Source organism: Copadichromis virginalis, linkage group LG23 (assembly GCF_057382275.1).
Source record: "Copadichromis virginalis isolate Kocher_CV1m ecotype Utaka linkage group LG23, C_Virginalis_male_GT1.1, whole genome shotgun sequence".
Lineage (NCBI taxonomy): Eukaryota > Metazoa > Chordata > Actinopteri > Cichliformes > Cichlidae > Copadichromis > Copadichromis virginalis.
This window is the reverse complement of record NC_140639.1, coordinates 53,345,372-53,366,625: the sequence shown is the minus strand read 5'-3', so window position 1 is coordinate 53,366,625 and position 21,254 is coordinate 53,345,372. Positions and strand designations below refer to the sequence as shown.

The window sequence follows — 21,254 nt, the reverse complement described above, 5'->3', positions numbered from 1 at the left end:
TCAGTCATAGCGCTGAATCGATGCTTTTGACTCTTATTACATGAAGGGCCAACTCGCATAAAGCAATGTCCAAAATCATTATTCCTGACAGTGGCAGAGCTGAACAGCCAGAGGTTTACAGGGAAAACCTGCTTCTAACCAAATAAATCCTGAGAAAACTCTAATAAGAGACTCAGGGCAGTAATAATTCGCTTATTTTTCTTTTTTAAATCTTGCATCTTATTTTAGGTTTGTGGGGGCGCTGGAGCCTGTCCTGCTGTCATAGAGAGAAAGCACACCAGTCTATCACTGAGGCAGTTAAACATGCTCACATTGACACTTACATGCGTTCAGTCCCTAATCTCTTTCTCCTTTAACCCACAGTTCAAACCATTCCAAAATAGTCATGCACAAATTATTAAATAGGACGTCCGTAACGTATACGCATTTGTACTTTTACTTGTTTCGTGAGCTATATTTAAGAAGACTAAAATGATTCACATAAATAAATGTTTTGTCATACTGAATTTAAATGTGCAGATGATGTGAATATGAATTGGTTGGCTACCTTTGTGGCTTACTTCCAACTATTGTATAAATAGAAAATAAAATATAAAAAGATGTATCAGAATAAATATTTTGTGCACTCTCCTCGAGTTGCAATGTTAACTACTATTTGTTTTATTTCATCAAACCAAGTTATTCAGCAAATTTAAGGAAGTAATTATTTTCCCATTTTCTAAAAGGTAAAAATAAATAAATAACATAACTTGGTACTAAACCTTTTTTGGAAATTATACCAATATATATATTAAAGTTTTGGAGAACAACTTTTGGAAATTAGTATCACTAGGAACTTTCACTCCTCCTCGTTTTACACCGAGGCACTAAGCTGGTACACCAGTCGCCTCAGAACTACTATAACTACTTCCGGTAGTTATTACCAAAGTAAAATATGTTCAAGCTTCTTATACGCTCTCTAAGTCAGTTAAAATGTTAACACCGTCGATGGCAGCTGCGATGACAGGGGGGAAGTTAAGTACGCGGCGTGTTTCCCATTAAGGAAATACCAAAACCTTGTTTGAGGCAACATGTTCAAAGGAGAGAAAACACTTTTGAAGGCAAAACAGAACGATTTCCGGTGTTAGCTTGAACGACTTGACCTACATTGCACGCTCTCTAATGGAAATATCAACACGAGGGAGTTCGTGTAAGAAGTGGACTTAAAGTTGGTTCGGCGGTATTAAAATGGTTGGGAAGATAAAATATGTTCGGCAGAAGCTTCACCACGAGGCCGTAAAGGTCGATGGGCCGATCGGCTTCGCGCAGCACGGCTCACTGGTGTCTTCTACTGTACGGAAGGATCCTGGTGAACTACTCACAGCAAATCTAAGACTGGGGAGCAAGCCTCACAGACAGGTGTGTGTTTAAAACCATGGACATAACGAACAGTCCAAATCCGTCACTGCCACTTTCTTGGGACGGACGTGACAATATCAACCTTTACCTGACTGAAACTCTTCATATAAGCCATTCCTCTGCAGATGATCTGTTAGCTGGTTGACTCTTTCAAGGATGTTTGATATAAAGGAAGGTTGGAGATTGGCCTATAATTAGCTGAGACTGCTGGGTCTAGAGATGCTTTTTGAGTAAAGGTTTAACTACAGCCAGCTTGAAGGCCTGTGGTACATAGCTGATTATTAGAGATAGGTTGATCATATTTAAGATCGAAGAATTAATTAATGGCAGGACTTCTTTGAGCAGTTTTGTAGGAATGGGTCTAAAAGACACGTTGATGGTTTGGAGGAAGTAATTACTGAATTACTGAGTAACTAATTACCAGCTCGAGACCATTACACTTAGAGACAGACAGAATCACACATTAGGCTCCATTCTAGCACAAATGTGGTGGATAGAAGTCTTTGAGTTATAGATGCACTTTCAAACCCTTGCAGGCGCCTGCGTTGGCATCCTTCCCCTCCAGTGTTTTTGCTGGCACCAAGATCTCTCCTGAAGCTCTGGTACAGACACTCAAGTTTGATGAAGCTCCAGATGTGCCCACACCTGTCACGAAAGGTAAGAGACGTTTGTCCATGTCAGTGTGATGGCTTATTTGATTATTGTATTATGACCCACAGAGGTCAGTGAAGCAAATTAAGGTATCAACTGTAAAGACGGTATAAGTGTGGCTCAGGTCTAAAGCTGCACTGAAGCACACAAAGCTCTGTGTCCTTTGCTTCTGTGCCTGAGTCTTAACCTACATGTAAATAATTCAGAAAATGTATTCCTAATCGGGTAAACTGCTACAGTTAAATGAAAACGATTCATTATTTATTTATATCAGTGACATTTGTAAGGTGTCTGATAGGGCTGGGCGATATGGCCTAAAATTCATATTGCGATATAATTTGAAGCATGTGCGGTAACGATATATATCAGGATATACTCTTTTCTTCTGTATAACGTATTTTTCACACTATAAGGCACACTTTGGTAAGTCGCACTGCTTGATGGATGTCAGAGCATTACGGCTGCCGTAGTGAGGAGCTTCGCGAAGTAATCTGGGTCCAAAACTCCGTCAGTTCAGGTCCCAAAGTCAAACGAACACTGAGAGTTAAAAACTCTCTAAATTCTTTCATCTTTAATTAAATCATCAGCGTTGCTGCTTTACCAGGTCTAATAATTAAGTTTAACATCCATGAAAACAGAATTTATGACATTTAACGGAGTTAGAAGTTAACAGGAAGTTAGCTCGCTAGTTTCCACCTAAACATTTCATACCGTGTTCTGACAGAGAGATTTTTAATTCAAACGTACAGCTCTGCTATCACTTCCAACATAAATGAAGACAGAAAAATAAACAGCAGTGATGTTTGTAGCGTTACTGAAGTTTGGCTAGCTGGTATATAATGTTGTGCTACGTGATTACTAGTGACACAGCTATGTTAGCATAACATTAGCACAGTGAAGCTGGAGGATGAACACCAACTTTTTCCACTCGATAAAAGTTAACGTGAGGGATTCTGGTGGTCAGGGACAAATGCAGTCGCATAGCAGGATGCTGTACACGGGCCAAACTTCAGTCAGGAGAACAACTGAGATCATTCATCCACAATACGAGGTTAGTTATTAATATACAGTAACAACATGGGAACAGAGCAGCTGCAGAGAATTCAACATTAATGAATCAATGTTACGGAAGTGGAGGAAGCGCAGTTTTTGACTTCCCCCATATTTCAAAAGTGCTTCATCTCTTTGCTGTGACTGTCGGTCGCCATCATTTGCAGATGATAATGGTTTTAGCCGCTGCCATGCTTTGACCAAAACAGGCGCAGCTTGATGACATCATCAACATGCGCTATCGCGATAGAGCGATATAGTCAAAATCTCCATCGTTGGCCAAATTTATATCGTTTCTATCGCCCACCCCTTGTGTCTGACTTATTAAAATGAGTGTTATTAAAATGCTGATGAGAGAAATATTTTGTGTTTGGGACCTAACAGAGCTGCTCGATATGGTTACTTAAGAAATGTACAAAATTTTAAAAAATGGTGTGACAGGAACAAACTATGCTTGAATCTCTGTAAACTGTTGATGTGATTTAGAAATAAAATGAAATTCAGTCAAGTTGTTGAGCTGACTGAGTGTCTCTCTTGCTCAGCTGTGAAGCCAGTTGCAGTTAATCTTAGGTTTATGTGCTCAGGCCCCGGAGTGTAAATGCTGGTTTTCACTCAGTGTTTTGATTTTATTTCAGCATTTGAGAACAACAGAGAAAAAGCAACAACAGGTAAGAAGACTTCAGAATCTCTGTAATTTGAGAATAGAGCAGTTTCAAGTTTGAACTGTACAGAGGCAGAAAAACAGCATAATTGTGTGTGTCTTTTAGGGCTGCCACGATTAGTCGACTAGTCACGATTATGTCGACTATTAAAATCGTCGACGACTAATTTAATAGTCGACGCATCGTTTGAAGCTTAGTAAGATCACAAAGGATGCAGGAATAAGTAGCAGGATTTAAGAGTGTAATAACGGACTGAAACAGAAGATGGCAGCACTGCATGTACAAGGATGCCAGCTGCCGTTAAACCCCGAAGAAGAAGAAGCTGTGTCCCAGAATTCATAGCGCAGCCCAGCGCAGTTGTCAACAATGGCGGCAGCTAGTTAGTTTTAACTTTACTCTTATTATTCTTTCTGGGTCACAAAATAAACGTTTAACATATTTTCAGGGAGAATGTAGCTGTGTAAACCTCAAATATCTGCTCAGTTTATCAGGACACCGCATATTTTCAAAAGCGCTCCGACGTTTTCGGAGACGTCTGTTACCCACTAGCTCGATAGCTAGCCGGGGGCAAGGTCACTAGAGCCGTGAGAACACCGGACTCCTGGCAAATCTTTTTCAAACCCACCGCTGTCTTTCACTACTCAGGTTAAACATGATATATAAGTCACTTAGATAACTTAACAATGTTATTGTTTGGCTTTCTTTAGTATTTTATTTGTTCCTGAGTAAATCGGTTTGGCTGAGATTAAAGTTTTTGCACAGCTAAAACTGTCAAGCAGACAGCTGATTATCAGAAGTGTGAGACGCTGGAGAATATACTCCGGTGTCCTGTTATATTTTAGAAAGCAAGGAGTTTATTAAACTTCACCGAAACAATCTGCAAATTTCATTAAAAATTAATAAACTACCATCTTGTCTTTTATTTTTAGTTAGCACATATCTTAACACTTAAAGCTGTAAGCTAATGATAGTTATATAAGAGCAGATGCTGCTGGTGCAATAAGCTGTACGCTGTACGTCCAATGGATGATGATCTGATTAGTCGACTAATCGCAAAAATAATCGGTGACTAGTCGACTATCAAAATAATTGTTTGTGGCAGCCCTAGTGTCTTTAATGAGCCTGTTTTGGTTCTTCCGTGTATATGAAGGCCTCCATGAAACTGTTGAAATGCTCGTCACTACTTAGAGTCGTCTAAAGCAGCTGCAAAGCTGTGATGTGCTGAACCAGTCTTCTCTCTCCCTGCTGTGGTGTTGTTTTCTCATTTGCCTTCAGCTGTTCGATATCACTTACTCTGCAGTGTGTGCGGTGTGGTGGATGTACGACGGTTAGGTGGAGAACTCGTCTTCTGCCCACCTCAATCACAGAGATCCATTTCATCTGACAGTGGAAAAATGAGGCTCCCAGTGGGAACAGTGGTGGTAAAGCATGCCCCCTGCCTAACAAACACACTGGAAACCCCCACCTACTTGTGAAAGATTGGATTTCTCCACCTGTGCTCACAGTTGTAGCCAGTGGCAGATGCTTATCTTTGCCTGTTCTGTTGAAACACTTGTGTTGTTTGGTGCTGTGCTGGTAGATAAAGGCCTGCTAGGATGTCTGCACTGTTCACAGTGTGGAGATAACATGCCTGTCTGAACACCACTGGCTGACATACAGTGGGGTAAATAATTATTGGATGAGCAGCAGGTTTGCACACATCTCAGGGGGGATTTTGGCCCACTCCACTTGACAAACAACTCCATGCTTCAGCTCCCTCCACAGATGTCCTGGAGCATTGACGTTTGGAGACTGGGGAGCCTTTAATGGGCCTCTTCCTTAGCCTGTCTGTTGTTGCCTTGGTTGGTATTTTGTCTCTCCATTACATTTAAACATGATAAAAATGATAGACAGCTCATTCTTTGTAAGTGAGCAAACGTACAAGATGTTGAGTTAGGCATGTCTCCCCATCGCTAGCTTAAACAAGTCCTTGGCAGTTCCTGTTATATAAAATATATAAAAAAATTCCCCACTTGCCCCTGTGGGCGGTCAATCCTTCAAGCTCGGGTCCTCTACCAGAGGCCTGGGAGCTTGAGGGTCCTGCGCAGTATCTTAGCTGTTCCCAGGACTGCGCTCTTCTGGACAGAGATCTCCGATGTTGTTCCCGGGATCTGCTGGAACCACTCGCCTAGCTTGGGAGTCACCGCACCTAGTGCTCCGATTACCACGGGGACCACCGTTACCTTCACCCTCCACATCCTCTCGAGCTCTTCTCTGAGCCCTTGGTATTTCTCCAGCTTCTCGTGTTCCTTCTTCCTGATATTGCTGTCATTCGGAACCGCTACATCGATCACTACGGCCGTCTTCTTCTGTTTGTCTACCACCACTATGTCCGGTTGGTTAGCCACCACCATTTTGTCCGTCTGTATCTGGAAGTCCCACAGGATCTTAGCTCGGTCATTCTCCACCACCCTTGGGGGCGTCTCCCATTTTGACCTCGGGACTTCCAGGTTATACTCGGCACAGATGTTCCTGTACACTATGCCGGCCACTTGGTTATGGCGTTCCATGTATGCCTTGCCTGCTAGCATCTTGCACCCTGCTGTTATGTGCTGGATTGTCTCTGGGGCATCTTTACACAGCCTGCACCTGGGGTCTTGCCTGGTGTGATAGACCCCAGCCTCTATGGATCCTGTACTCAGAGCTTGTTCTTGTGCTGCCATGATTAGTGCCTCTGTGCTGTCTTTCAGTCCAGCTTTGTCCAGCCACTGGTAGGATTTCTGGATATCAGCCACCTCCTCTATCTGCCGGTGGTACATACATGCAGGGGCCTGTCCTTCCATGATGGTTCCTCGTCTTTTTTAATTTGCTTCGTATTTCGCCGCATGTCTTCACAGAACAAATGTGGACTCACTCAGCCTTAATGTTAAACAAGAGGGAGTTGTTATGGAATTTAAAACACCAACATATAGTCAGTAGATTTTATTTAAAAGTGTTTATATTGACAGAATACTGCATCTCTAATGTAATTAACCCCAATATGAGCAGTAGTGCACCGTATACCAGAACACACTGACTGGGTAAAGCTGCCTGTGTGGGCGCTTCATGGGTCAGTGTTGACCTAGCTTTTACTTTAGTGCTGGGCACTGCTATGATTTAAAAAAGGGACGTAGAGCAAAGAACAGCATGTTTGAAGCTGCTGCTAAAGCATGGATCAATAAGCTTCAATATATTTCTGATGCTGTTGCAGCTACAGGGACAGGACTGCTCAGAGCCTCTACAGCCTTTTGTCTTCACTCTTTCATTTCCAAAAGGAAAGAACTGTGTTTCTACGTTGGGTTAACCCTGCATGGGTTTTGGTCCTGACACATGCACGGAGTGTCAGCGCTGGTTTATGCAGCACGAAGCTTTGTTTTCTGTTCACGAAGGAAGGTTTGCAGCCATCTTTGATGAGTCGCATAAACCTGCCTCTCATAGGCCCCTCCCACTGTGCTGTTATATCGACTGATATTCCTGTTTGTGTGTGTTTGTGTTTCTACAGGCACAGAAATCAAGAAAATGCAGTCAAAGAAAGAAAAGATGAAGGAGAGGAGGGAGCGGTGGCTCAGCAGTGAGTTCACATGGACACAACAATGTAACCTGCTCTTATTTAGTCTGGCAGCTGTGGTTCAGTCGTACAGCTCCATTTCTTACCAAAAATCTCAGGCCAACACATATTTTCATCTAAGTGAACAGTCCAAACACACTCTGGAGTCTGCCACGTTGGGACCTGTGTTCATTCTTATTAATGTAATATTTTTGTCAGTGTCACTTCACTATTACACTGTTTTAATTACTGAGTTAGGGTTAGTTTGCAGGGAGGCTGAGGTGAAGGTACTGGTGTCTGATCGCTCTGTGCTCGAGCCCCACTGTGGTCCACAAACTCTTCAAAAACATCAGAAACAACAATGGCAGGTTTCGATCTGCCGTCCAGAGGGACCTGTGTACGGTCCAGGTGTCGCATCAGTGCTGCTAGAACTGAATTCAAAGCTCGTGAAAAAACAGTCGGACGCGTCGTTCTGTGGAGAAGGTGAACCCGTCACACTCCACTCACCGTGGACACGCGTGTTTGGAAACTGTGTGTTTGTGTGATCTTAGTTGTTTTCATGTAACACAGATTATTAAAGGTTTTAAAAACGACATCTTCTTCCAATTAGGAATCTTCTCTCCGTGATCATTTCAGCTAATTGGGATTAGCCTGTAACAGTAGCCCTGTGATGAGCCAATCAATTCGTCAGTAACACAACACGTCTCCTCTTCAGGCGTATAATTAGTTACTAATGGCTTCATGTCTCAGCCCTGCTGAAACCCTAAACCAGCTCCACAGTGGATCGTCCCAGTGTTACAGTCTGGGCTCCACTGGCCAAGGACATCCAGCTTTCACTTTAAATGTACAGCTTGAATGGACACGTTAGGGAAAGAAGATTCATTTCCAGGAATTGCTAAACTTAAAGTAATTCTGATGCTTGGGGAGTAAGAAGTATGGTAAATGGCCTGTATTTATATAGCGCTTTACTAGTCCCTAAGGACCCCGAAGTGCTTTACATATCCAGTCATCCACCCATGCACACACACATTCACACACTGGCGATGGCAGCTACATTGTAGCCACAGCCACCCTGGGGCGCACTGACAGAGGCGAGGCTGCCGGACACTGGCGCCACCGGGCCCTCTGACCACCACCAGTAGGCAACGGGTGAAGTGTCTTGCCCAAGGACACAACGACCAAGACTGTCCAAGCCGGGGCTCGAACCGGCAACCTTCTGATTACAAGGCGAACTCCCAACTCTTGAGCCACGATCGCCCCTGTAATATGCAGTACATACTTTAATGGTTTGTTTCCACATCACTGGGGCTCAGCTGTTTGACAGGAGAATGAATCCTGGTACTTGGTCGTCAGCTGTGGAGAGTTTAGTTGGCATGAAGGTTCCTTTGGGATCAATACTTCTTATTGTTTTGGTAGACACGCCGCTCATTTTCACTGTGATGCCAGAAAATAGTTTGAAAAGAATTAAGTGACAGTAAAATGGATAAAACCCTCCTGTTAAAGTACCACAGAGGCTTTCTTCATGTGCAACGGTCTGCATGTGTGATGTCACAGAGCTGCCATCACAGAGCGGCTGAGAACGCCGTCGCTCACAGGTTCGGCTTGTTGTTGTCAGCCGTCCCTCGTCTTTATTCTGTAGTCTGCAAACACTGTCTGCGTGTGTTACTCAATGTAACATCTCAGTTTAAATCAACTTTGACATGTTTAAGTTCACATGTGAGAGTTAACGGTGTCATTGCACAGTCCTACGTGGTACAATAGCACAATGACACTGATAACTGTCCCACGACGGCACATCACAGTAACTTCAGTAATAAAATGAAGAAGAATAAGTGTATGTTATATAGAAACCTCACATCTTGTACTGACATTTCCTGTTACTATATGTCTCACTGTAATAATTTCGCTGCTGTTTCTCAGAGATCAGCTCCATTAAGCAGGCGAAAGAGCTCCAAGCAGCCGAGGTCCGGAGACAGGCCACTCCTGTAGTGGGAGACATGAGGCCGCTGGCTGACGCCTTACCGGATCTCTCTCAGCTCATCTCCCCAGCTTCCACAGCCCCCGTCGCTTGCCGCAAAAGCAGGAAAATCAAAGTGTAAGTGCCAAGGTGACCGCTGAGCAAGCCAGGCATCAAGTGTCAACATGACAGTTGTTGATTATCAAGTGCAGCGTCCCAAAGTGATCCCGTTTCTTTTGTCCTTGAAGACAGCAAATCAGGACTAATGGCATGTTTGTGGCTGATGAGGCTTCATCTACTGGCTGCTCTCACTTGTGTTCGCTGTCCGTTTCTTAATGACCAAATATTTTAGTAGAAATGAGCAGAGGTTGGAAAAATGAGCTTACTTTGGGCTGATCAGGCCAAAATAAGACGTTTTATTTCAATAATAAAGAGATTTTCTAAGCTTAACTGTTTTCCGCAGGCGTGTCCATCAGTGCCTGCTATACTGACACAAAATGAATTATGGACCATCGCACGAGCACCACTGTTTTACTGCTGACACAGGCCTGCACTTACATCTTTTGCTGGACTCGGATGAGTCGTCAGTCCAGTCAGTTTTTTCCATTGTCACCATGGTTCACCACAGTCCTCAGAAACACTGATGTGCTGGTTTTCACATCTTTAGTCTCAATCACTTTCTTTGTATTTTAGAGAATTTGTACTTCACTTTGTTCTGTCGTGTTCATGATGAGTGACAAAAAAACAAACCTTGAACTGTAAATTTGTTATTCAAGCAGCAGTAATCAGGCCTGGGTTCATCTAGGTCAAAGTTCAACTTTAACACTATTCAGTAATAACAACAACAATGATAAGAAGAAGAATATCAAAAGCAAACACTAAGTGATGCTTTCATTTGGATCAGTGTCAGATATCTCCTAAGTACAGTCAGCTGACTCATGACCACAGGTCTGTCTGAGAGAGGGAACCTTTAGTAATTAAATGAGCTTCAATGTCTGTCCTCGTCTGTCCCCATATGTGCCTGTCCTGTCCCCGACTGTCCCTGTCTGTCCCCATCTGTCCCCGTCCGTCCCTGTCTGTGCCCATCAGCTCCATTTCTTTTTCCTGGCCTACGTCAGATGTCTTGCAGAGTTTGGGTGGAGCTACCTGAAGGAGCAGCTTCTCCCACAGACTGTGATAAAAACATCTTTAGTTTGATTTACACTCTGTGGTCATGTGACCACCACACACTGATGTCAAAGCAACATTAAAGTAGTGACTGCCTGATAAATAAACCCCGCAGCGTTTCCCTGCTGTGTGGAAGACCAGTAGGATACACCATTAGAAGAAACTGTCCACTGTTCTTGATGTGTTAAAGTGTCCCCATGTCTCTGTCCGATGTCCTCCCTTTAGCCCGGTGAAGAGACCAGAGCCCACAGATTTCAGTCAGATGAAACGCTCACAGAAACGCAGACTGCTGTAAGAGTTTTCTTTCTTTCTTACAGTGATTGAGAGCCAGACTACACTCCTGTGTGGAAATCCTCTGCCACTCTTCTTTATTGTTTTTACAGGGAGACTGAGACCAGCAGGTTCAGCAAAGCAGTAAGGACGCTCTCAGGTAAAACCAACCCTTTGGCTGATATCGGTGAGCTGCTGAGGAAGAAGATGAGACAGGAGGAAGAGCAAAGCTGCGTTTAGCAAGATCCCAAAGCTGGACTGTGGGAGGCTGAAGAGTATCCACACACGAACATTTCTAACTGTCAGCGAACAGCAACAACCCTGATACCTGTGAGTGACACAGCAGGGTTTCTCTGAAATAATAAATCACAACATTCAGACCCAACATGTTCTGTTTCATTTCTCCTACAAGGTCACAAACTTTAATCACTGTGTTCATTAAAAATAATAATAACATCCCAGGATGTGTACTTTCAGCTGCTTGCCTGTGAATAAGGCCTGACAGTAGTGTTCAGACTGTCACCACATGCACATACCTCTAACATACAGAAATGTGGATGCTTCTGATAATTCCCCTTTCTCTCAGCCTGGTGTGTTCCCAGGAATGTGGCACATGTCTCCGTGCTGACTCTCCGCTGTAGATGCAAATGAAATAACAGTGTGAAACCCAAGTCTGACTTACAGGAAATGCAGAAATCAGAAGAGAGAAGACATAAGTAATGTCAAGGCAACGTGCTAGCTTTGATGTGTCATTTTAGCTTCTGCTCTTTCTTAGACTCTTCTTCATTAATTCTTAATAAATGAAATAATAATGGATACTTTATTGATCCCCATGGGGAAATGGGAAATGAACGAATGAAGGTCTGGATTTGACTCCCAAGTATTTAATTTGCAATTAAAGACATTTATGTGAAGCCACAACATACGATCAAGGCTCTGAATGCACCGAAGGACAAACCAAACATTACAGGAGTGAATGACAGAAAGAAGAAGAGCACAGTGAACAGGAAACGGCCTGGGCAGTGATGCCAGGATTCTGTCTGTGGTTCAAAATGCAAACAAACTCCTACATGTCATTCTGTACACGGCTGTACTACAAACTGGGGTTAATGGTAAGTCAGAGCTTTGCTTTCTGCTTTTATTTAAACAGCTAAATCACATTAGTCGTTTATGCTTAACACTAAACCGGGTCTTAAACGGGTTATATTTAGAGTTTCAATCCAAAAGCACCACCTCATAATTCAATTACATTTACAGCATATGTTCAATGTGCTGCAGAACCTGTGCTGGGGATAAGCGTAGGGATCATGTTGAGAGCCGTCTGACCTCATGTGACCCATATGAAGGCTCTCACAGTATGGATCAGTTAGAGAGACAATGCTACTGTATGAAAGCCATCCAGTTAATAAATGTATTCCTTTGTTTCCAGAGTCATCGACTCGCACCCCACCCCCCACCCGAAGCCCTTTTATAATTAGAGGCAAGAAAAACCTAATCAATACAAAGTCCGGTGCTGCCATTAGAACTCATTAATAATGGATCTATGGGACGAGCGCAGTGTTGAATTAAAGTAACCAGAGCTCATTGTTAGCAGCCTCCAAATGAAGTGAATATATGAAGCACGGCGCTTCCCAGGCTTGTATCTGTGAATCCACTGTTCTCAGATCTCACAGCCTTAAACTGCAAGCACAAATATTTCATGACCAACAGACACAAACGCAGCTATGAAAGAACACAATCGCAATTCAAGTGTGGCAGTGAATGAACTGTGACAACAACAACAACAATAATAATAGTGCCTGAAAGGCTACAGATGCTGGGTTCACTAGGACAAAGCAAAGTGATCCAATGCGTTAGGAGAATTTAGTGGAGGCTGGGTCTGTAGCCCATGTGCTAATGACTTATTTTAAAGTTACAGTCAGATTCAGGCACCAAACCTAGTTCAGTTTAGGAAAAGATTTAAGTTTCAGTATAAATACTTTCAGAATATGAAATATCCAGGTGTTCTTACTTCAAGGTTAGAACTCCTGAAGGTACGTTTCTCTCACTACTGCAGTATAACTCTCTACATCAGGGGTGGGGAGCTCCAGGCCTCGAGGGCCTGATTCATTCCTTGCCAGGCCTCTGGAGAACTTCAAGACGTGTTGAGGAGGTCATTTAGCCATTTGAACCAGCTGTGCTGGATCGAGGACACATCTAAACCCTGCAGGACACCGGCCCTCGAGGCCTGGAGTTGAACACCGCTGCTGACACAGCAGAGCTTCTTTCTAAGCCTGTATCAGTGCTGCTGGCCTCTCTTTAACTGTCCCTCGCTCTGATCTTAAAACCAGATGTGCTTTTGAGGTTGTTGCACCCAAACTGTGAGACTGCCTCTCTCTGTTTGTTTCAAGCGATGTGTGTGAATGAGGCACGTTGTATAAAGCGCTGTGTGATTTTACCCTTAATCTTTTCTCTTCATGCATACATGCGTGTGTGTGTGTACAGGGAGTGCAGAATTATTAGGCAAATGAGTATTTTGTCCACATCATCCTCTTCATGCATGTTGTCTTACTCCAAGCTGTATTTGCTCGAAAGCCTACTACCAATTAAGCATATTAGGTGATGTGCATCTCTGTAATGAGAAGGGGTGTGGTCTAATGACATCAACACCCTATATCAGGTGTGCATAATTATTAGGCGCAAAATAAGTGCCCATGAACTGAGAAAAGTCAAGCGTGCAGCTGCCAAGATGCCACTTGCCACCAGTTTGGCCATATTTCAGAGCTGCAACATCACTGGAGTGCCCAAAAGCACAAGGTGTGCAATACTCAGAGACATGGCCAAGGTAAGAAAGGCTGAAAGACGACCACCACTGAACAAGACACACAAGCTGAAACGTCAAGACTGGGCCAAGAAATATCTCAAGACTGGTTTTTCTAAGGTTTTATGGACTGATGAAATGAGAGTGAGTCTTGATGGGCCAGATGGATGGGCCCGTGGCTGGATTGGTAAAGGGCAGAGAGCTCCAGTCCGACTCAGACGCCAGCAAGGTGGAGGTGGAGTACTGGTTTGGGCTGGTATCATCAAAGATGAGCTTGTGGGGCCTTTTCGGGTTGAGGATGGAGTCAAGCTCAACTCCCAGTCCTACTGCCAGTTTCTGGAAGACACCTTCTTCAAGCAGTGGTACAGGAAGAAGTCTGCATCCTTCAAGAAAAACATGATTTCCATGCAGGACAATGCTCCATCACACGCATCCAAGTACTCCACAGCGTGGCTGCAAGAAAGGGTATAAAAGAAGAAAAACTAATGACATGGCCTCCTTGTTCACCTGATCTGAACCCCATTGAGAACCTGTGGTCCATCATCAAATGTGAGATTTACAAGGAGGGAAAACAGTACACCTCTCTGAACAGTGTCTGGGAGGCTGTGGTTGCTGCTGCACGCAATGTTGATGGTGAACAGATCAAAACACTGACAGAATCCATGGATGGCAGGCTTTTGAGTGTCCTTGCAAAGAAAGGTGGCTATATTGGTCGCTGATTTGTTTTTGTTTTGTTTTTGAATGTCAGAAATGTATATTTGTGAATGTGGAGATGTTATATTGGTTTCACTGGTAAAAATAAATAATTGAAATGGGTATATATTTGTTTTTTGTTAAGTTGCTTAATAATTATGCACAGTAATAGTCACCTGCACACACAGATGTCCCCCTAAAACAGCTAAAACTAAAAACAAACTAAAAACTACTTCCAAAAACATTCAGCTTTGATATTAATGAGTTTTTTGGGTTCATTGAGAACATGGTTGTTGTTCAATAATAACATTATTCCTCAAAAATACAACTTGCCTAATAATTCTGCACTCCCTCTGTGTGTGTGTGTGTGTGTGTGTGTGTGTGTGTGTGTGTGTGTGTAACCAACATAACCAGATCAGGTCATCCCAGCCGGACCTGCTCAGCTCTGATTGAAGTCTGTGTTCACATAAATAAAGTGTTGATGAATCCAGACATAAATATATTTCATTAGCTTAACTCACTTATGTAAAGACAACTTTAGTTAAACCAGTGAAACTTTGCAGCTCACACTTACCTGACTGACACTAGTGAGGCAGTCGCTGGGTTTTATTTTACTAAACCCGTTTTAAGTGGTATAACCGTAGAATATTTAAGTTGACTTACTACACCAGGATATGCCCACAGCTTCCACACAGTGTAGTTAAGTAAACTGAAATGACAGCACTTTAGTGGAACAAACGTTTGTTTACTCTGCTGAGTATCAGTGAACATGTTCTTTCTTCCTCACCGAGCTTAATGTTTAACAGTTTTCACTAAAACTGTTAAACTGTTAAAAATAGAAACACTTTTCCTATAATAACCAGGAAAAGTGTTTCTATTTCACTCTCACATGAATGCGGTCATAGCTGCCATTTTCTATGCTGCTTTAAATTTGTTACTGTTGTCAAACCAACAACAAATGGACTCGTAGCAGAAAGGAAGTGGAGAGAAACAGAAAATGCATAGAGTAAATATATTTACTTTGAATCTGTTGTCTGTTAATGTGAAAAAGCTAATCACCAGCTTTACCCTTCAGCTCGAACAACCACCAGCTGTCATTAATATTCTAAGATAAACTCCCAGAACCAGAGGAAACACTGGAGTCAGTTTATGAGATTGTAAAAAACTGAATATACTTTCTCTGCCTCTAAATATGATCAAAACATGCAATCAACAAAAACCTTCTGGACTTGTTGGACCTGCACAAACCCAGAGAAACTTTCAAACAATATTTCAAAGGGTTACACAGTGCTGTGCCACAGGAAATACTTCAGTCAATTCATTTCCTCACTTGCTCCACTCTCCGTTTTATTTCTTTCCTCTTCCCTGACCGACATAAAAGGAAAACCTCACGTGAACAAGTGGAAAGTCTGTTAAAACACATCCAGCCATGGATAAGACAAAGGCTGCACTGGAAAACTCAACAGCACATCCGCTAAAACATTTGTTAAACGTTAGTCTATAAATTCTTAATGTTGGTAAGAAGAGATCTTTACTGCATGCAGTTGTCCTGAGGGAAGAACAGATATTCTGTATTTCTGTGCATGCACCCCAACAGGGTTTATTCTGTGGGCCATCTGTTCTGATCCCAGGAAGAAATGAAAATAAAAATACTTTATTAATATCAATGAGGAAAAGAATGAATAATTAATAATCAATTAAATTAAAAATGTAAACATCATCACAACATTCAAAAAAGCTAAATCTGTGGAAAGCAGAGGTCACTAAACTTACCATGTACGCCTTTATGAGGGTTTCTGGGTCTTCATTGAGATAAACAATTACACAAGCTCTTTTAACTTCGTTGGCATCATCCTGCAGCGTGTAAGATTATTGTGCAGTAAATAACACAAGAAAAAAATAAAAAGAAATAAAAAGAAGAAACACAAACACCAAAACTGACATTTTTTATAGTTTCTGTAGCTGAAACAGTTCACATCTTAATTTCATGGAGTTTTTAGGGAGAAAGACAGGAACAAACGCCAAACAAGCATGCATTATTCAGAATAATAAAAATGAAATGAGTAACAGTTGCATTCACACAATAATTACAGAGTGAATAAAAATATGTCAGTGAACTGAAGTTTGTTAAAAACAAACACACCTCGTCTGCCATGATGTTCTTAATGTTTTGTCCAGCAGCTCCTCCTTTCATTAGCTGCGCGGAGAGGTGGTGTAGCCGCTGCATGAAGCTGGGTGTCAGGGGTGATGCTGCAAACATTTAATCGTTACCATATATGGCGCCGCTGCTGTCCAATGAGAAGCGCAGCCCTGAAGCATCCTGAGGAGTTTTGAACCTTCACGCTCTGCAGGCGCCGTCACACCGAGGAGGCTTCAGCGCCGTCACGCAGCTCGCTGTGAGTAGCTCTCATTAGTTCATTGGTTGGTTTTCCAGCCTCCTGTCAGTGTTGTCAGAGCGCGCGGTCAGTAAACAGGACAAGAGCTTTAGCAAGAAAGCATCAGGTTAGTCATGTTGCTTAAAATGTGTCTTTTATTCTGAACTTTAGGAACCCGTTTTCTTTAATTACTGTCTTTTTTTTTAATCCTTTTACTTTGGCGCGAGTGCTTGGAAGTGCGCAGACGCACGCGGTGCACTAAGCTGGGGCCTAGTTTGATTTGGGCGGACAGCTAAAATATAACAAATCAGTCAGTCGATCAATATTTAGGGGGAGGTCACACGAACCGACCTCTAGCACAGGTTTGGCTCCCTGCTGTGACACGTGTGTGTCTAATTAAATAGCGTTGTAAACAAACAAACAAACAATGGTTAATATTTCGCTCTTTTTGTTCACATGGTCGTGGAATATCATTAGAGCTTAGATTCATATTTGAAATATGATCCTTCATATTATTTGAATCTGCTGCATCACAGAAATACTGCCATCAGTCTAAATATGGAGATCTGTGAATCTTCCCTCAAACTCGGGTTTTTCTGTCTACAAATGAAATTAACAAAGTTTTGTGATTTTCAGCCTTTGTTGCCTCATAGAAAAAATTTTTTTTGACAGGTTTGTGCAGTAAGTACAGTGAGTACTTATGGAAGAAGTGATCACTGGGTTTCATATTCAGTGCTTACAGAAAACGATAGGTTCACATTTTCCCTCAGCTTGCCTCACTCGATGATGGGCCTGGGTTATACAGGGGCTGGCTGCAGTTCAAACAGCTGATGCTATGTGTTGGTACATTCATACTGCAGTGTCTGTGTGTTTCTGTGCCGCTGCCTCCGTCCAGCTTTTCATCCCTGCTGTAGTTCAAATTGAAACTTATGGTTGACGTCAGAATTTCCTGTAAAGCTGAGCAGCTTCTTCTGTGCAGCATCAGTCTGACTTTCACTCTTGCTGTAAAGGACAAGAAATGAAGAGGAAAACGTGACTCTATTAATATCCTACATGTCACATTTATTAAAAGATATTTACAATATTCTTGTAAAAGCAAAAAGAGCCTCAGGATGAATCATGTCTGTCCCTGAGGGTGACAGCACAGACAAAGAAACAGTGCGGAGCATGTAAAGGTTAAAGGGGAGCTGGCAGGCTGTAGCTGTGGGTGCAGCGTTGGTCCGTCCAGGCTGATATGAGCCAGCTGGAATATTTCTGATCATCATGTGAAACATCTCCTCGCTGTCGGATGATGTTAATAAACGTTTTTGGATACAACACTTCACTTTTCATGTGAACGGCATCAAATACGTCACCTCCAGGAGACACTGACTAAGTCTTTATGATCATCCCCACATTCAGAATATTATCACATCTATTTTCTTTGGCTGCACTGAGCCTTCACACTACTGTGGGACACTCAGTGGGCTTGTTTGGAGCGACTCATATTCTGAAAGTTTTTTTAAAAAGGATCTAATTGAAAAATAAAACATAGCCGTCATCAGAAGCATTAAAGTAAGCGCTCATATGACTTCCATGATGCTTCCTCATAATTTCCCTGTTGAAACTAAAAAAAGAGCATGTGATGTATTCAGCCACAGAAGCTAGTTACCTATTAGTTTAGTAAACAAGTATTTTCATTTGTTTTCCATTAGTCCATTGATCAATCGAGTAATCTGATTTCTTTTCCTTATTAATGAATAGTAATAAATATTCAAAAGAAAAAACAGGCATTTCCAAATGATCTGTCGTTGGTTTCAGTTTTTGAAAGTTTTAAACTGTAACTGCATGCAACATCTGTCCAAATAAACTAATACAGCATTTACATTAAAGCCTTATTAAAGTTGTATTTTTTAAAGAAAACGTTTTCTTAATTGTAAAAATAAATATAGTAATGTCAAATAATATGAGCTATACATGCATAACAAGCGTTCTCTGTTAGGAGGCTCACTGGCATTAACCGGAGCCTAAAACTGTTTTCAGCAGTTTGTGTGCTGCTGAAAACAGGACATGATGACGGTGTAGACGTTAATGTGTCCAACTGGACAACGCTCAGAGATTTTCTGTACTTAGATTTTTTTGTGAAAAAATATTTTATTTTTATATTTTTAAAATATGAAACCAATTTAATAACAGAGTTGTTTTTTTTATTTCACTTTTAATCTGAAAAATGTTACAAAAGCCTTGAAATAAATATGGTCTCGTACATCTCTTTAGACTCAGCGCTGTTTCCTGCTTCCATGTAAAGTAGGATGGCTGCTGTCAGCCTTCAGCACGCTGACCTGACCATAGAGACTAACGTCTGGAGCAGCTGCTTTGAGGAAGGGCTCCCGCAGCTTTTCCCCAGTAAAGGTTTAAATTGTGGTTACAGGAACAGGAGCTCCTGCTTTGGATGCTACAAACACATTTCTTTCTCTCAGCCTGACCTCATCATCTCAGTAACAGATGAACTCCACACACACATCTGAAGCACCTGCGATTACAGGGTGACAATGGGACGCTACAGAGCAGCGCATTGAACAAAGAACTGAGCAAATAATTCATGTTGAAGGTTTTTAACGATCACATTATTCTAATTACTGCATGATGTAGCAGCCTATATGTCACACACTCCCACTCAAAGGTTTGGACACCCCTTTTCTTTATTTTTACTATTTTCTACATCGTAGATACAAACTGAAGACATCAAATACATGAAGCAAGATATATGGAATCATGTAAAAAGAAAAGATAAATAACTCTAACTATGTTTTCGATTCCTGACAGTAGCCGCCCTCTGCTGTGTCGACAGCTGCAAACACTCGGCCTTCTCTCAGTGAGCTTCATGATGTCATCACCTGACATGGTTTCACCTCACAGCCTGTCAGGGTTCATTGGTGGAGTTTCTTGCCTTCTTAATGGGGTTGGGACTAGGGCTGGGCCATGTCATACCGTTCACGGTAATACCGGTGTAATGTTGGGCAATGATAAGAAAATGAAATATGGCGATAGAATATGGGTAAAATGCTCACGCACAGTGCCTTTGTTTTCATACGCACACGGTGGCGACGCAGAATGAGGAGGGCGAAAGCGGATCGTTGAATGAAACAGATGAACCAGAACTGGTTTGTAAAAACGCTGCAGCTTCAGTGGTGTGGAACTGGTTTAGCTTTCGTCCGTCAGATACACAACAAAGCACTATTTTTGGTAGCGCATGCTAGCGGGCCGTCGTTATTACCGTGTTTTTTGGAAAATACGGCGCACTTAAAATCAATCCTTTGATTTTTCTGAAAATCGACAGAGCCCCTTATAATCCCGTGTCCTTATGTATGAATCCTGATTGTGTTTACTGACCTCAAAACGATTTTATGTCAAATATCAAATGTTTTAGTGCGACTTTGCGCTACGAAGCCGCACCGCTTGATGGATTGTCGGAGCGTTACGGCTGTCGTAGGCGGAGCCTCGCGGAGTGATACGTACTGTGCTTCAACATAATGTTACCGTATTGTGTGTGTATAACTGTTTTTAAGTTTTGTGGATATTATACATGGTTATGCTGAGGATATGTTGGGTAATTTTATACCTTTTGGTCATATCGCCCTGCTCTAGTTGGGACCATCAGGTGTGTTGTGCAGCGGATGATCTGATATCCTCGTGTTGGTGTTGTTCCCAGACCATCATGAAAATGTTGTTCCAGGTTCAACATTGCAAGTGACCAATCACATTGTTGTGACGTTATTCTTCTGCGCACCAAGCCATTCGTGCATTTATGAAATTCCAGTGTTGCAAGGACAATATCAATTCTGCTTACTGTTTATTAAAGGGTTACGGTTAGGGTCAGGGTCCGTTGATCGGCGGACAGAGGCGGTTTCACGCAGCTTAAGTACAGTTTTTTGTTTTACGCCGTTTTTTCCCGAAGTCGCAAAAGTATGACGTCACAACATTCTGATTGGTCACTTGCAATGTTGATCCTGGAACAACATTTAGTATGATGATCTGGGAACAACACCAACACGAGGATATCAGATCAACCGTTGTGCAGCAGTCAGGTTGGTGCACAGCTGACAGACCTATTTGACAACTGTTAGAGTTCATATTATTAAAAGAACCAATCATTGATTTGATTTGATTTTATTGATTAGCATTCAAATATCTCAGTGAAGACAGAACAAAGATCTACCACAAAGCAAGAAAGCATGAGACAAGGCTAATCAAAAGGTACTGGCTGAAGCGTTTGCTTATTACGCCAACCCTTTAACAAAAGATCTTTTTGCGTGTAGCTCCTGTACACAGGGCTCGAAGCAAAGAATAAAACAAAGCAAAAACAAAACAAACAAAAAAAAACCTGTCCACCTTAGATAAGTAACTACATCAAAGCAAAAGAATCAAGAGGGGTTTTTTTGTTTTTTGGTTTTTTTTGCTCTTTTCATTCTTGATTTATATATTTTTCTAATACTCTATTTTTAAACATATTTTTAAACAAGGAGAATGAACTCCACCTTTTTAAATCACTGTCATAACTATTCCACAGGTTACCTCCTCTAACAGAAACACATCTCTGCTTTATATTTGTCCTTATCTTGTTTTTTTTAAAGAAATCTGTTCCCCTTAAGTCATATTGACTCTCTCTGACTTTGAACAGCTTCTG

General features: G+C 42.0%; 1 protein-coding gene across 1 annotated transcript; it reads left to right on the top strand.

Annotated features, from left to right (window-relative positions):
- The first annotated feature begins 876 nt into the window (after positions 1 to 876).
- Positions 877 to 11,105, top strand: slx9 (SLX9 ribosome biogenesis factor). Its single transcript, XM_085448853.1, has 7 exons — positions 877 to 1,398; positions 1,935 to 2,055; positions 3,735 to 3,767; positions 7,282 to 7,350; positions 9,247 to 9,421; positions 10,676 to 10,741; positions 10,834 to 11,105. The coding sequence occupies exons 1-7, from the start codon at positions 1,228 to 1,230 to the stop codon at positions 10,958 to 10,960; spliced, it is 762 nt and encodes a 253-aa protein (XP_085304979.1). The 5' UTR covers positions 877 to 1,227; the 3' UTR covers positions 10,961 to 11,105.
- The last annotated feature ends 10,149 nt before the right edge of the window (positions 11,106 to 21,254 follow it).